The sequence below is a fragment of the Palaemon carinicauda genome, chromosome 31 (assembly GCF_036898095.1).
Source record: "Palaemon carinicauda isolate YSFRI2023 chromosome 31, ASM3689809v2, whole genome shotgun sequence".
Lineage (NCBI taxonomy): Eukaryota > Metazoa > Arthropoda > Malacostraca > Decapoda > Palaemonidae > Palaemon > Palaemon carinicauda.
Genome location: NC_090755.1, coordinates 12064618 through 12078379, shown reverse-complemented (window position 1 = coordinate 12078379; position 13762 = coordinate 12064618). Strand labels below are relative to the sequence as shown.

General features: G+C 36.6%; 1 protein-coding gene and 1 long non-coding RNA gene across 6 annotated transcripts in view; one reads left to right on the top strand and one right to left on the bottom strand.

Moving 5' to 3' along the window:
• LOC137624289 (zinc finger and BTB domain-containing protein 7C-like) overlaps window positions 1-13762 on the bottom strand; it is a 175020-nt gene that overhangs the window by 25089 nt on the left and 136169 nt on the right. The window contains exon 6 of one of the 3 annotated variants that reach the window (XM_068354849.1): window positions 8963-9665. The exons of the other annotated variants lie outside the window; for them this stretch is intronic. Within the exon in view, the coding sequence (XP_068210950.1) occupies window positions 9348-9665 (318 nt within the window). The 3' untranslated portion in view covers window positions 8963-9347. Of the gene's footprint in view, window positions 1-8962; window positions 9666-13762 lie in introns of those variants that run through there. 3 annotated transcript variants of the gene reach the window in all.
• Window positions 1-13762, top strand: part of LOC137624291 (uncharacterized) — a 195575-nt gene that overhangs the window by 87331 nt on the left and 94482 nt on the right. For all 3 annotated transcript variants that reach the window (XR_011040707.1, XR_011040706.1, XR_011040708.1), the window contains exon 2: window positions 2743-2848. This is a non-coding gene — a long non-coding RNA (uncharacterized lncRNA). The remainder of the gene's footprint in view (window positions 1-2742; window positions 2849-13762) is intronic.

Here is a 13762-nt window from a genome sequence, read left to right as displayed (position 1 = left end):
AGAACAAACATCTTTAAGGGTCTTAACAAATATTCAACAATATCGTAAGAGGGACAGAGAAACGTTTTATAAGTCAATCAAGCAGTGAATAACAGAAAATTTTTTGTCAATGAATTGTTACTCCCTTGTTTATGCAATATTGTTTTAAATAAAAAAAAAAAAAAACTACAAATGTAAAACTTTACGGACAAAACCAACGAAGTAAGTCAATCAGGCAGTGAATAACGGAAGTTTCTTGTTAATAATTTTTATCGGCCTTGTTTATTTAATATTGTTTTAAATAAAAAACTATGAATGTATATCTTTACGGAAAAAAAGTAACAGATAAATTGAAGGTAAATTTTATCTAGTACTTTTGTCATTGTCAGAGATAATCTCTTAAATACTGTAATGTGTTTTAGGTGGCAGTGACTACTGCTGGCTTAGCACCAGTTTGTTGTGATAAATGAATAATTCAGAAAAACTGAAGTTGCACAGTACTGTATTAATATTTTCTTTATAGTTTAGCTCATGTGCATGATTCAGGGTTAATTTAGAGAAAGGAAATTATTTAGAAGTACAGTAGTTTAAAAGGCTTTTTACCATTAAGCCATTTTATGCTTTCAGTATTTTTAATTTTGCTTCCCCACCACACATTGGCTGTTAGCTCGGGCAGTCAAATACTTTTGGTATGTGGAGATCAGATGAACGAGAAAAAGTTAGATATAGATAAATATAGAATAATTTAGAAAAGAATATAATAATGGCAAGAGATGTTTGTCATATCAGCCTTCAGAAAGAGGATACGGAAGTTTCAAATAGTCTGAAGGCAAAACTAAACATGGAATTGAGAGGAAGACTCTCAAGGTAAGTTCTAATTCTAGACTTTCACAAGTTTCTGACGACTGGCCATCACCAGCCATATTACGACGACTGTTTGATAACCCTGACTATGAGGCATTTGATGACTGAATGCCCCACTTTTAGCACCTTAAGAAATAGATACTGTATCTGTTTCAGGCTCGAGGTGCGATTGACAGGTTCATCCTTGCCAAGATCTTGGGGAGGATGTGCTATATACTAGCAGTATTTTTTTTATTTCAGGAGCAGGTCTACTGAAAGCTAATGAAATTTTATAAGGACATCTTTGCTTCTGTGGTTTTAACTGAATATTCTTTTATTCTCTATTTATAATACTGTATACAATATTGACGTTAATGACCTTCAATGTCAGGATGCCAGAAAACTTCAAATCAATCAATCACATTTGTTTTGTTGGGTTAGAGTTCTCTTGCTTGAGGGTACATTCAGACACTTTATTCTATCTAATTTCTCTTCCTCTTGTTTTGTTAAATTTTTTATAGTTTATATAGGAAATATTCATTTTAATATTGTTATTGTTCTTCAAATAGTTTATTTTTCCTGGTTTCCTTTCCTCACTGGGTTATTTTCCCTGTTGGGGCCCCTGGGCTTATAGCATCCTGCTTTTCCAACTAGGGTTCTAGCTTAGCAAGTAATATTAGAAGTAATAATTACTGGTACGAAAAGTTTGTCTTGTAATGAGGTGAAAATTCAAGGCATTTGGTGTTGGAAAAGTTGGGAGGATAACTAAGAGAGGAATATCCAAGAGAATAGATATAAAGTAGAAGGAAGAATGATACAGGGGATACAGTGAAGACCTTAGGGCTTAGAGTATCACATTTCCCCCCCCCCCCTTGAGGTATACTTTAGGCTGTTGGCCCCCTCCCTTTCCCAGTAGAGACCCTTTGCGTCAATAGGTGCAGGAGGAGATGATGATGATGATGATGACGACTTTATTATATTTTTGTTTTAAGTTTCCTGTTAAATTGTTTGAGGTAAAAGTAGTTGAATCAAAACAATCGGACAGGTTGAACTGTTGCACATCTTATGTTTTGGGGTAAATAATCAGGGATTTATTCATTTTAGGTATACTAAGCTCTTTGATATCAGAGTATGGAGCTCATTAAATGGTTAACTTAATCTCATATTTTGATTTGTTAATTTTTGTAACTAAGTCCTTCCAATACCTGAAGTTATTACTTTTTCTCTTTTTTTTTTTTGTACCAATTCTTAACAATTCCAAAAATAAGTTTGGCAGTGGGTCTTTAAGCACATGGATAGTTTTGTTTTGTATGGTGTTCATTATTGATACTTTGCAACAAACTACTCTTGAGCTATGGTAAGCAGCTCTTCTAGGAGAAGGATACTAGAAAATCAAACTATTGTTCTCTAGTCTTGGGTAGTGTCATAGCCTCTGTACCATGGTCTTCTACTGTCTTGGGTTAGAGTTCTCTTGCTTGAGGGTACACTCGGGCACACTATTCTATCTTGTTTCTCTTCCTCTTGTCATTTTGAAGTTTGTATAGGTAATATATGGAAGATTTATTTTAATGTTATTAATTTTCTTAAATTTCTCATGTAGTTTGTTTATTACCTTATATCCTTTCCTCGCTGGGCAATTTTCCCTGTAGGAGCCTTTGGGCTTATAGCATCCTGCTTTTCCAACTAGGGTTGTAGCTTAGCAAGTAATAATAATAATAATAATAATGTGTTTATAGCATTTTGTTTTTCCAACTAGGGATGGAGCTGATCTTGTAATGATGATATATTTTCAGCTTATACTCACGTGAAACTGATCATTAATTAATGTTATATGTTTATGACATTGAGATCTTTTTGCCAATTGTAATGCTGTATTTCTGTCTTTGAATTTATACTCATTTTTCCCATTGTTTCCCTCAGATGTCAAAATACCTTGGAAGAAAAAGTACTCGGCCACGTCTGAGGCATCCGTAAAACAGTCCCTGCTTTCTTAACTCGATGAGTAATGCAAGACGCAGTAATACAAGTAAGCATTACCAGTTTGAATTCATTAGGTAACTTATTTAGACTTGAAAACACACACACACACACACACACACTCTCTCTCTCTCTCTCTCTCTCTCTCTCTCTCTCTCTCTCTCTCTCTCTCTCTCTCTCTCTCTCTCTCTCTCTCTCTCTTTTTTAAAGCCAGTGAGAGGTATTAGTCAAATTACTTAATTTCTGTATCGCTCCAAAAGTCCATCCAAAATATCTAGACATACTGTGACTATATTCTGAAGTTTTATAAGTTAGGTGTGAACAAATTTGTCACAATATTAAACTTTGAAGAAGGTTTAAAGGTTTGTCAATTGGAGCATTCACAATACCAAGGGTATCCAGGAACCGAGCGGGAAAAATAAAAATCACCCAAAATCGCGTTTGAATAATGGCAATTTTCTAACACTTGTATTTTGGCGATTTACGAACAAGTTTTATAAAGCTTTGGAGTCTGTGTAACCAGAAGTACCATTTTTAATGTGAAAAGAAGAATATTTTTAGAAGATATTTAAGCAATAAAAGATTTAGCACTTTGAGCACTGAAGACCCTGAGTATTGTGAACACCTCAAGTGGAGGGCTAAGTTTTCCCATAAAAGTTGACATGATTTACTTCAACATACTACAACACTGTACTGTATATGTGTCACTGACGGGAGATGTATTATATGGCTTAATTTTTGGGGAAGAGTTTAGAAGGAAAAATTATACTAGAAAATTTAGCAGAAATACTCATACATAATTATTTTGATAACATTTCAAGCCATGATAAAAATAGAAAATGGAATTTCAATACATTTTTTATTTCTATACTTAGCTGATGTTTATATTGCTTTTCTCTTGAAGATTGACATATATTGATGTTTACCCTAGAAAAAGATTAAAGAATTCTTTTTCTTTCCTTTCAATAGGCTTAGGCCTGTAGTAGAGAATTGAGATACTCTGGTGTTTAATGGCAATATAGACATTGTTGGTACGCTGTACCTGCTTTTCTCTTTCAGTTTCTTTGTCGATCTTGACTTATTTAGGTTGACTGTGCATTATTCTGTTCTGAGTATGTTCTTAACAGTGTTACTATAAGGGATGTCTTCTCTAGGATTTGTTTATAATTTTGGGCTCGAGTCATGTCGTCCTGATGGAAGTTCCCTTCGGCAGCTTCCTACTGTATAATATTTCTGCGAGTGATATTACAAGAGAATTATTTATAGAGTGTACAAGGCTGTTATTTCTTTGCAATCTGCAGTTATGATTCGCACTCTTTGATGTTCGTTTCGGGGAAGGAAAAAATCTTGCTTTTCCCCTAATGGAAAGTACGTTCAAATCGTTGATAATCAGATTAAAATTTCCAAATGTAAAAGAAAGAGTTCCAAAGGAGACAACTTGAAACTCCGACTTTTGCAGTAACAGAATTTGACTAAATGAATTAAGTACTATAGTTATCTTTCATGACATGTGACAAGAAAAAAACCCACCCCTGTTTAAAGGTCTCTCATAAATGGCAAAGGTAAGGAACAGTGATAATGCCCCTAGAGACTGACCATATGCGCATATAATCAGTGCCCAAGCCCCATTTTGTATGGATAAATACAAAAAACACTGAAATAAAAGAAGGTAATGAAGAAAGGCATTGGAATAATATTTTGCAGACCTAAACTGCGTGAGATCTACACGTAAATCGACTCTATTGCCTTTTTCATGTTCCATACAGGTTCTTTATACTGTTGTTGTTTGATCTCCGAGATATTACCGTTCTGTAATTTTTTGTATAACTAAAAGTAAGTTAGTAATTAATAGCATTTAAATAATGCAAAAGATTGTTCATATCCTGTACTCATCTGGTGTTCATATTGCTTCATTTTTCGAGGTTGTTTATATTGACGTTTACCCTGAAATGCTACAAAATTCCCCGTTTTCTTTCCTTTTAAAAGACTCGGCCTTTTAGTATAGTATTGAGACACACTAACTGCTAATGGTAACTACGGTGTATGTAGGTGCTCCAACTTTTGTCTGTGTTTGATGATCATGCTTTACCTTGGTTATTGGTGATTGCCACAGACATCTTCTGGATTTGTTAATAATTACGGCATAGATTGTTTAACGGAGTTATTTTCTGGGTATTCATGATCCACATTCTGTTTGTATCTTGTTCTGAAGTCATTGCAAAAAATGCAAATTATCACTGTTTTCTTATTGGAAAATATATTTTGATAGTTGCTGACCAAATTAGAAGTTTCAAATGTAACAAAAAACTATATTTTATGTTAACAAGGAATGCTGGGAGAAGGTTAGGTAGTGGTGGTGGTGGGGGAGGCAGTAGCTGTAGTGAACGACACCTTGTAGTAACAGGGTATTTTGAGGAGGGAGAAGTCTAATTGGAAAGGGATCTCTGATAGTGGTATCACTCGCCCCAGTTTTAATACCGACACCCCTTAGGGGTGAGTGAGCTGGATATATTCCTAGCATTCCATGCAACTTTTTTCTTTGGTCTATTTAGCAGTATTTATACCTTTGAAATGGTGCTTTAAGGAGCATTTCATGGAGCGACACAGGTTCCTCGCCCAGAAATAGATTTTTCTTATTGTGAGGTTCATGGTCATTCTCTCAACCTTTGAGTCCTTTAAGAACTTGGCGAGTTTCTTGACAGCCGAGTCATATTGACGAAGGGTAGACTCTCTCTTATCTGATTCTAAAAATAAAGTATTTTGAGGGTCAATATCTGCGCCTCTTTGGGCCGCGAATTTCATAAAGTCCATAAAGTTAGGGCACTCCGAGCGTTTGAGGAAGCGAACACAGTGCAAGTTTGTACTGTCTGTGTTAGTATTGGATTGGGGATCCGCGGGGGGCGGAGACCCAGTTCCACCAGAAGAGGGAACCAATTGCTCTTAGGCCAGTTGGGGGCTACTAGAGCCACTTGCCCCTTGAAAGATCTAAGCTTGTCCAATACTTTCATCAATAGGTTGATTGGAGGGAAAAGATAGATTTTCTCCCAAATGTTCCAATCCAGTGACATGCGTTTGTGGCGTAGGCTAAGGGGTCCAGGTTTGGAGCTACGTAGCACTCTAGTTTGTGATTGGACTCTGTTGCAAACAGGTCTACCTGAAGGCCCGGGACCTGGGATAGAATCCACTTGAATGACTTGAGGTCCAGGGACCATTCCAACTCTAGCGGAGTCGTTCTGGACAGAGCGTCTGCCACTACATTGCTTACTCCCGCCAGATGGACTGCTAAAGATGCCACTTGTTGGACGTTGCCAAGGAGAAAATGGCTAACATCACATGATTTATGTGTCCCGATTTCGAGCCTCCTCTGTAATCCAAGAAAAGGGCACAGCGAAAAACACAGCGTTAACAAGAGTGATGCTAAATGAGGAGTGACGTCATTGGCATGGGTAGGATTGTGGGTAGCGACAGTCTGTGGTGGACTTGGGATGGCTCCTCTTGATTTGGGGGGATATTGACGAGGAGATATCTAATTGGTTCGAAACCTCTGCATGTGATTTTCACGCCCATATTACTTATACCGACACCTTTCAGGTGAGCGAGCTGGGTTCACACCTAGCATTCCTATGCAATTTTCTCTCTGGTATTATTTAGTAGTTATATACCTCAGAAATGATGCTAAAGGACATTTCACTGGGTGGCACAGGTCTCTCGCCCAGAAATAGATTTTTCCTTCGTCAAAATCCCTTTTTAGTATAAAAGTAAATCCAGAGAAGACAAGCATATTTGTTTATAGCTGGGAAAATGATTATAATGCCATTTCAGCCATTAACAAGTTTTTTTTTAATAGTGATGATATTTAAAAGCTCTTGTCATCTTTAGCTTCTTTATTATAATCCAAGAACGCCTGTGTGTATTTGGGCTTCAGCAGAAGTATAGCCTAATCTCCTTGGTTTTGAATACTAGCTTAACTTTTAAAATAAGGGTTCTGATGGAACACAGTGCATAACAGAATTGAGATCTTCTCTTAGAGCCTCAAATTATATTTACTTCAGATCCTCCTGTCGTGCAAACCCTATTTACAAAATCTGTTTTGCTCTTTTAGACCCCTAGATCTCAAGACTGTCATATTAGACAGGATCTTAATTTCCCTCCACTCCCTGAAGTATGTGCTCATATACAACCTCTTATTTCATATATGAATGTTATGGCATATTTTATGATTGCCTTGGAGAAAAGTAATTGAATAATCGCATCCTATTTGTTCCGGCGCAAATACAAACCCTTCGCTATTTATAGTGGTCATTACATTCGGCGAAGCTGAAAGTAATAACCCCTATAAATAGCTCCAGGTTTGTATGCTAGGAAAAATACAAATTATCCCCAAATTTGTTATTTTGGGTTGTTATATTCCTCCACTTGATGTATTAGGCAATCGTGATCAACCTCTTGATAGCTACTGTACTTTATTGACAAAATATCTTGAAATACCTGTAGAACAGGAATCATGATTTAATATAGTTCTTTTAACGCTTCAAAGAGCTGTAAGTTTGAATCATGCTTAGTGGAAGTGAGGAGGTCTCATGTTAGGTTTGGCCACTGATGGTTGATATCTATCGATATGGTAGACTGGATCCTCGTCTCTCCAATTGCTAAAGTATGCTCTTATGGTCAACAACTTTTAGCTATATTATTAAAGGAACTCTTCTGATTCTTAATGAGTTGAAATATCTTTTAGAGCATCAATGAACAGTTGAATCCCGTTTCAGGTGGAAGCGAGGCGGTCTTAGTAGGCTCGAACACTAGCACTTCTAGAATTTGCTTTAATATAGGCTCTAGTACAGAAGTTCCTCAACTTACAAACTTAAAGAGATACAAACACAAATCCAACTGAAAATAAAGATAAGATAAAGAAATTCTTCTTCTTCTTCTTCTTCTTTGTCTGCATCTTTTCCATCTTTTATGTGGGGTCGATGTTTCTGGCTAGCGTTCTCCATCTACCTCTGTCCCACACTTCATCACCGGTTAATCCCTTTGATCGAAGGTCATCCTCGATACAGTCCATCCACCTTCGCTTTGGTCTCCCTCTCCTTCTCCTTCCCTGTACCTCCATTTCCATCACTCTCCTCCCAATATACTGTTCATCTCTTCTCATGACATGACCATACCACCTTTCTTGGATCTTATCTGATACAGTAGTTTTCTAACTCCCGTGGTACCCCTAATTATCTCATTCTGTATCTTATCTCTTCTTGTCATCCCACACATCCATCTCAACATTCTCATCTCTGCCATATCCAGCTTCTTCTCTTCTGTTGTCTTCATTGCCCATGTCTCCGCTCCATACATCATTGCCCCGATATCTATTTCATATGAAACACGACTATTTGTCAACTTTTGTCGCTGTATATCATAAGCATGGGATTCAAGTTAGACTTACCCTAGGCCAGAATATAACAAAATTCTACTTACAAACAGTTCGACTTACAAAAAGCTTCTTGGAACCAATTAAGTTTGTAAGTTGAGGACCTTATGTAATTCTACTGAAAATGAGTTCCTAGCGCTTGCGTTGAGGTTCCTTTCAGAAGTAAACGGAAGGATATGTAAAAGGCTCCATTTCCTAGCATTATACTTCCTTAAGATAATGTTAACATAACCTGGTTTCAGAAATAATAGTCCTTAATTACATTAGATAATAACCAATAAAAGGACTGTTACATTTCCCCCCAAGTTTACCAGTAAAATCAAATTAATACTTTCCCTGCAAACCACACTATTTCAGTTAAAGGGTATTATACGCAGTCTTCAGTTTTGAAATAAAAGCTTGGGAGGATGTAATGGAGACCAATTATTAATTTTAGAAATCTTTTATCATATTTTCAGCTTTGTCTGTGTAGATGCCATACTTCAAGGTTTTTGTAAAAGTCGTTTGTTAGACACGAAGGCCGCGAATATATTATTTGTGTGGGTCTTCGACGAATAGGTTAAACAAAGCCTTTTTGGTATTCTCTCTCTTTTATTATAAACATTAACAAGCACAAGAGAAAATGACATTAAATAAAGGTCTTTTATGCATCTTATCACTCCTAATTTCAACGTTAACTCAAAAGTCTCACTTCAAAACATAGTTTCTCTTTGGTTAAACTGTTTTAAAGCTAAAGTTTGCTCCCCAGAAATAGATTTTTCCTTCGTCAAAATCCCTTTAAAGCTAAAGTTCCGTCTCCGATTATTTTAAAGAAAACAGAACCTAGGGATTAAAGCTCTATATTTTACTCTCTTTATTTTCCTAGATGATTTCGAGACAGAAACTGATGATTTTACTTATAATGTATGCGTTGAAAGTTTTTTCTTCTTTTTCAAAGTCTTGAGACATGTTATGAAAAATAGCACGTTTTATGCAACATGGTCACAACCACTTCAAGTTAAGTTTCGTCACTATCTATAGTATTCACCCAAATCTGTGCACATATTAATGTTTTGTTAAAAAACAAAACCACACCGTTTTCTAAAGATGTCTGTACATTATATCTTCTTTCACTTCGGCACTAAATTTAAGGTAAATCTTTAGAATGGTTGCTGAAAATGTGCTTCTGCAAGTGGTCTTTCCTAGCCCCTCGGTACGAACACATAGTACAAGCAAATGGTTTCTCTCCGGTGTGTTTTCTGATGTGAACCTTCAGGTTTTCCTTCTGAGAAAACGTGCTCTGACAATACAGACACTTGTAGGGCTTCTCCCCCGTGTGGACCATCGTGTGGCGCACCATATTACCTTTGTTCGGGGTCGAGAAGGAACAGAACGCGCACCCGTACATCTTGGTGTTGCTTCCGTCGCTAACCGCCAGAGTGTAATGAGTCGTCTCTGGTCCCACCTGTGAGGGAAATTTGTTGTCATTCATTCATGTGATTTTAGGAAGGTGTAGCCTTATATTTAGAATATAAAAGCATGAATCTTGAATTTTAATATCTAGTTATTAGAAAACAAATTACTCTTATCTGGGCATACATGCATGTTCTTGGTAAATAAGTAAAGCGTTTATTGAACATGAATATATGCAAATTGATATGTTGTTTTCATATCGTTACTAGAGGTGAAAGTAAAAAGTGCAAACTGAAATATATTTTCAACTAAGTTATTGAAAGAAGCACACATTTATTTATCGAAGAAAGAAAGGAAAACAAAGACAGTTGATAGAGAATGGTAAACTTTTCTCACACCAAAACACAACCCACAAGTTCAGTCAGGATTACAGTACAGAAAATTACCATGCAGCTGCTTCTTTTTTAGAGTCAAAGCCGTACCAGTCGAAACACCGTACTATCTTTATAGTTCTGAAAGACCCAAGGATGATTTTTACGATGATAATTTTAAACACAAGTATTTTAAGGTAATTCTCACCTTGTACTAAATTTTGCTATCACTTCGGTTGTTCTTCGATTCCTTCTCATTGTGCGTGTATTTGCTGGAAATCAGTTGGTACAAAAACAGTCTAAACCTAGTGTGATACTTATGCATGAGGAAAAAGATGAACAGGCCTTTTAACTTTCTGTTCAAGATGGTCTAATCAATGATATGCTTAATAAATAAGAGGAAAAAAACAAATGAAAATAAGACTCATTGTGATAGTATAAGGACCTGGCGTTTACGTCTCCCCTGCTAAAGTTGACCAGTGATGAGCTAGTGGCAGCTTTCAGGTGAATGAAGCGCATTGTCATCCGAAACATGATGCAGCAGATCGACTTGGCTGAAAATTCATCAGCAACATTTAGACCAAAGGGAATCATACAATATGTTACACAATCACAACATATGGAACACGAGATTGCCTAAGAGCAATGTGAAGACCAGTTGAGAATAGAAATAATACCCCAAAACATTATACCTTTGTCAAGATGATTTAGGTCACCCATTTCCCATGCTTTTTACTGACAGTGTGTGAAATATAACAGACATTAAAAATTCTTCTATTAACGTGCTTTTTCCCCATTTCTATGTGGGCAAGCACAGTTGCTTTCTTCTTGAAGGACTTTGCTTTGCCTTTTTCGTTAGATTGTAGTCTCGATCGGCTACACTGCCGGACATCGCTTAGACCCCGGTAACGTATGTTCATGTGTTATATCAGTCACCAGTGCCCTTCCTCCCAGCTGCGAGGAGTCCTGGCGCGGTTAGGTCGACACTTCAAGACGTGTGAGGTGTCTGTTGTGTTTATTTTTAGATATTGGAGTGGCTTTGTGTGTGTATTAGCCTGTAAAACCCATTTGCTTTAAGCAAACCTATACATCGATTACATACATAATCCTGAGGTGTCTACACGGATAGCAAAGTGTCCGCCTCTTTGACTGGTCGGCTGCGGATTTGAACCCGTGCCACAGACGGCTAAACACACATGAGAAATGGTCTTAGAAGATTGTAAGAAATTTATTCTTCCTAGAAATGATTGAGGATTTGTAACAATCATTTTTTTTTTCCTTTGAAATACTATTTTATTTTTAATAAATTAGACATGAGCAAATTATTCCATAATTTTTTATTTCTAGCAAATAATCATTACTTAGAAACTGGTTGAGTGGACTACAACCCATTTGCAGTTTTAAGGTCTCTCTTTCAGAATGTGCTATGCAATGACGAATCTTGACCATCATCATCTTTTAAGATTCAGGTTCCAAAATAAATTGCCAATAAATCAGTAGATTATGTGAGTTACGTTAATATATTCTTACTGGGAAATTTTAGTCTTATCTCTGGTAGAATCAAATGACGTATCGTAGCTGAAAGTTTTCAGATTTTCTCTCAAAAAATTGTCAACTGTTACGATCTTTTGAAATATTGGAAATCTCACGGTTTCTATCGATAGCAAATAATTTATTAGAAACGTTATATATTCCTCTTTTTTTGCTTCCTATGATAACTGTAATACAGTATCAACCTAAGATTGTTAACTTATATGCCAACCAATAGGAAAATTAAAAAGTTTAGTAATAACTTTGAAGATATAAAGGGAAAAGGAATAAGTTTCAGCACTGTGCTATCTTTGGCAATAACAATCATAAATGTTATTATTATTCTAGAGTATTAAAAGAGCATATTATTGAAAATTGATTCCAGTAATACATAAGTTTTCCTGATTGAATAAAGAAGGAATTATGTTTATATTGATGTTTTTCTTTGGCTCATGCAGTCACTTTCAATTGGACGTAATGTTCTTAAAAAGACCCTGAAAACATAGCTCTCTTCTTTTGGCACATGCAGAAAGTCACTTTGAAAAACACATACAGTTTAAGGTTTAAAGGCTGCTCATGAATGGCAGAGGCAAGGTACAGCGACACTGCCCTAGTAAATAGGACACTGCCCTAGCAAGTAGGACAATGCCCTAGCAAGTAGGATAATGCCCTAGAGACTGACCATATATACATATGATCAGTGCCGAAGCCCTTCTCCAACCAAGCTAGGACCAAGGAGGGCCAGATAATGGTGGCTGATGACTTAGCAGGTAAACCTATAGGCTCCCCCAAACCCCTCATCCTTAGCCCACTAGTATGGTGAGGTTGCAGACACTAAAGAAACTAATGAGTGTGGGAGGGACTGGAACTCCTGAGATGTTGCCAAAAAATCCTAGACAAAATATAAAAGATAGCTCATAGAAGATTTAATATAAAAACAAAAAAATTGGGAATTTAATTTTAGAATTAATGGTAACACAAATCTGTCTCTTCAACATATGACTTAACTGTGGCTAACATACCAATTATATTATACCTTATTCCTATCACTTCAGTAATTCTTTGGGTCTGGCTAATTCTATATAAATGGATAAAGACATCCCTTCCATATTGCCTTTCCCCTCTTTACTTAAAATATATTGGAATCCACAAAGACAAGTACATTTGTGTATTGTTTGAAGGATTTATGAGCCCAAAAGCCTCTCGTGAATTGTAGTTGTAGATGCAGTGGCGAAGAAGACAATTATTGTGGTGTCCGAAACACATCACAAATGCTGCGCAGGAAAGGCTCTGAACAACAACAGAACTAAACGATTCCTTTGCAATATGTTGACATTTTTGTTCGGTTATAAATAGCACAATGAAAGATTTTGGTAACCAGGGGGGGGGAGAGAATACTAGCACTCTAATCTTCTTTCTCATGGCGTATAGTTGAATTGTTGGGAATTAGCCTTATGTAGGATCAAAGGGAACTGTAAACAGTATTTAATTGGTAGTTATTTGTTGTCATTCTGCAAAGGCTTTTTATTTTGTCCTATTTGCTGGTTGAGTATTATCTTATTGAATGTTGTCATAAGGATAGTTATCTTTCTGTTGATAGGGCACTGAAAGGACAAATGGAATTTCAAAGTTGTTGAAGAAACTGGGTTTTTCCTCAAATAGTTATAATTATTATGATTTGTCTTCATTGAATTTTAGTATTACGGTATGAGTAGATTCATTTCATCAATACTGTATATGTATATTTGTTGCTAATGTGGTTATATCGCGGACTTCAGTTATACATTAACAAAATGAAAGAAGACTGATTTAAGGTTTAAAGGTCACTGATGAATGGCAGAGGCAAGGGACAGTGATATTGCCCTAGCAAGCAGGACAAAGCCCTTGAGACTGACCATATATATAGTACATATAATCAGCTCCCAAGCTGCCTCTCCATCCAAGCTAGGACCAGGGAGAGCCAGGCAATGGCTGCTGATGACTTGACAGGTAGACCTATAGGCTCCCCCCCCCCCTTCTTAGGTCATAAGGATGTTGAGGTTGCAGATACTAAAGGAACTAATGAGTTTTAGCGGGACTCGAACCCTAGCCTGACGATCACCAGGCAAGTACATTACTACATTGGCCACTATAACCCTAAGCTGGAAAATTAAACCTGTAATGAACAAGGGTGGCCCAATTAAAAATTGTTTTATTCTGCATTTTGATAATTAGATATGTAGCTCTATGGGGAAAAACGTACCTCACT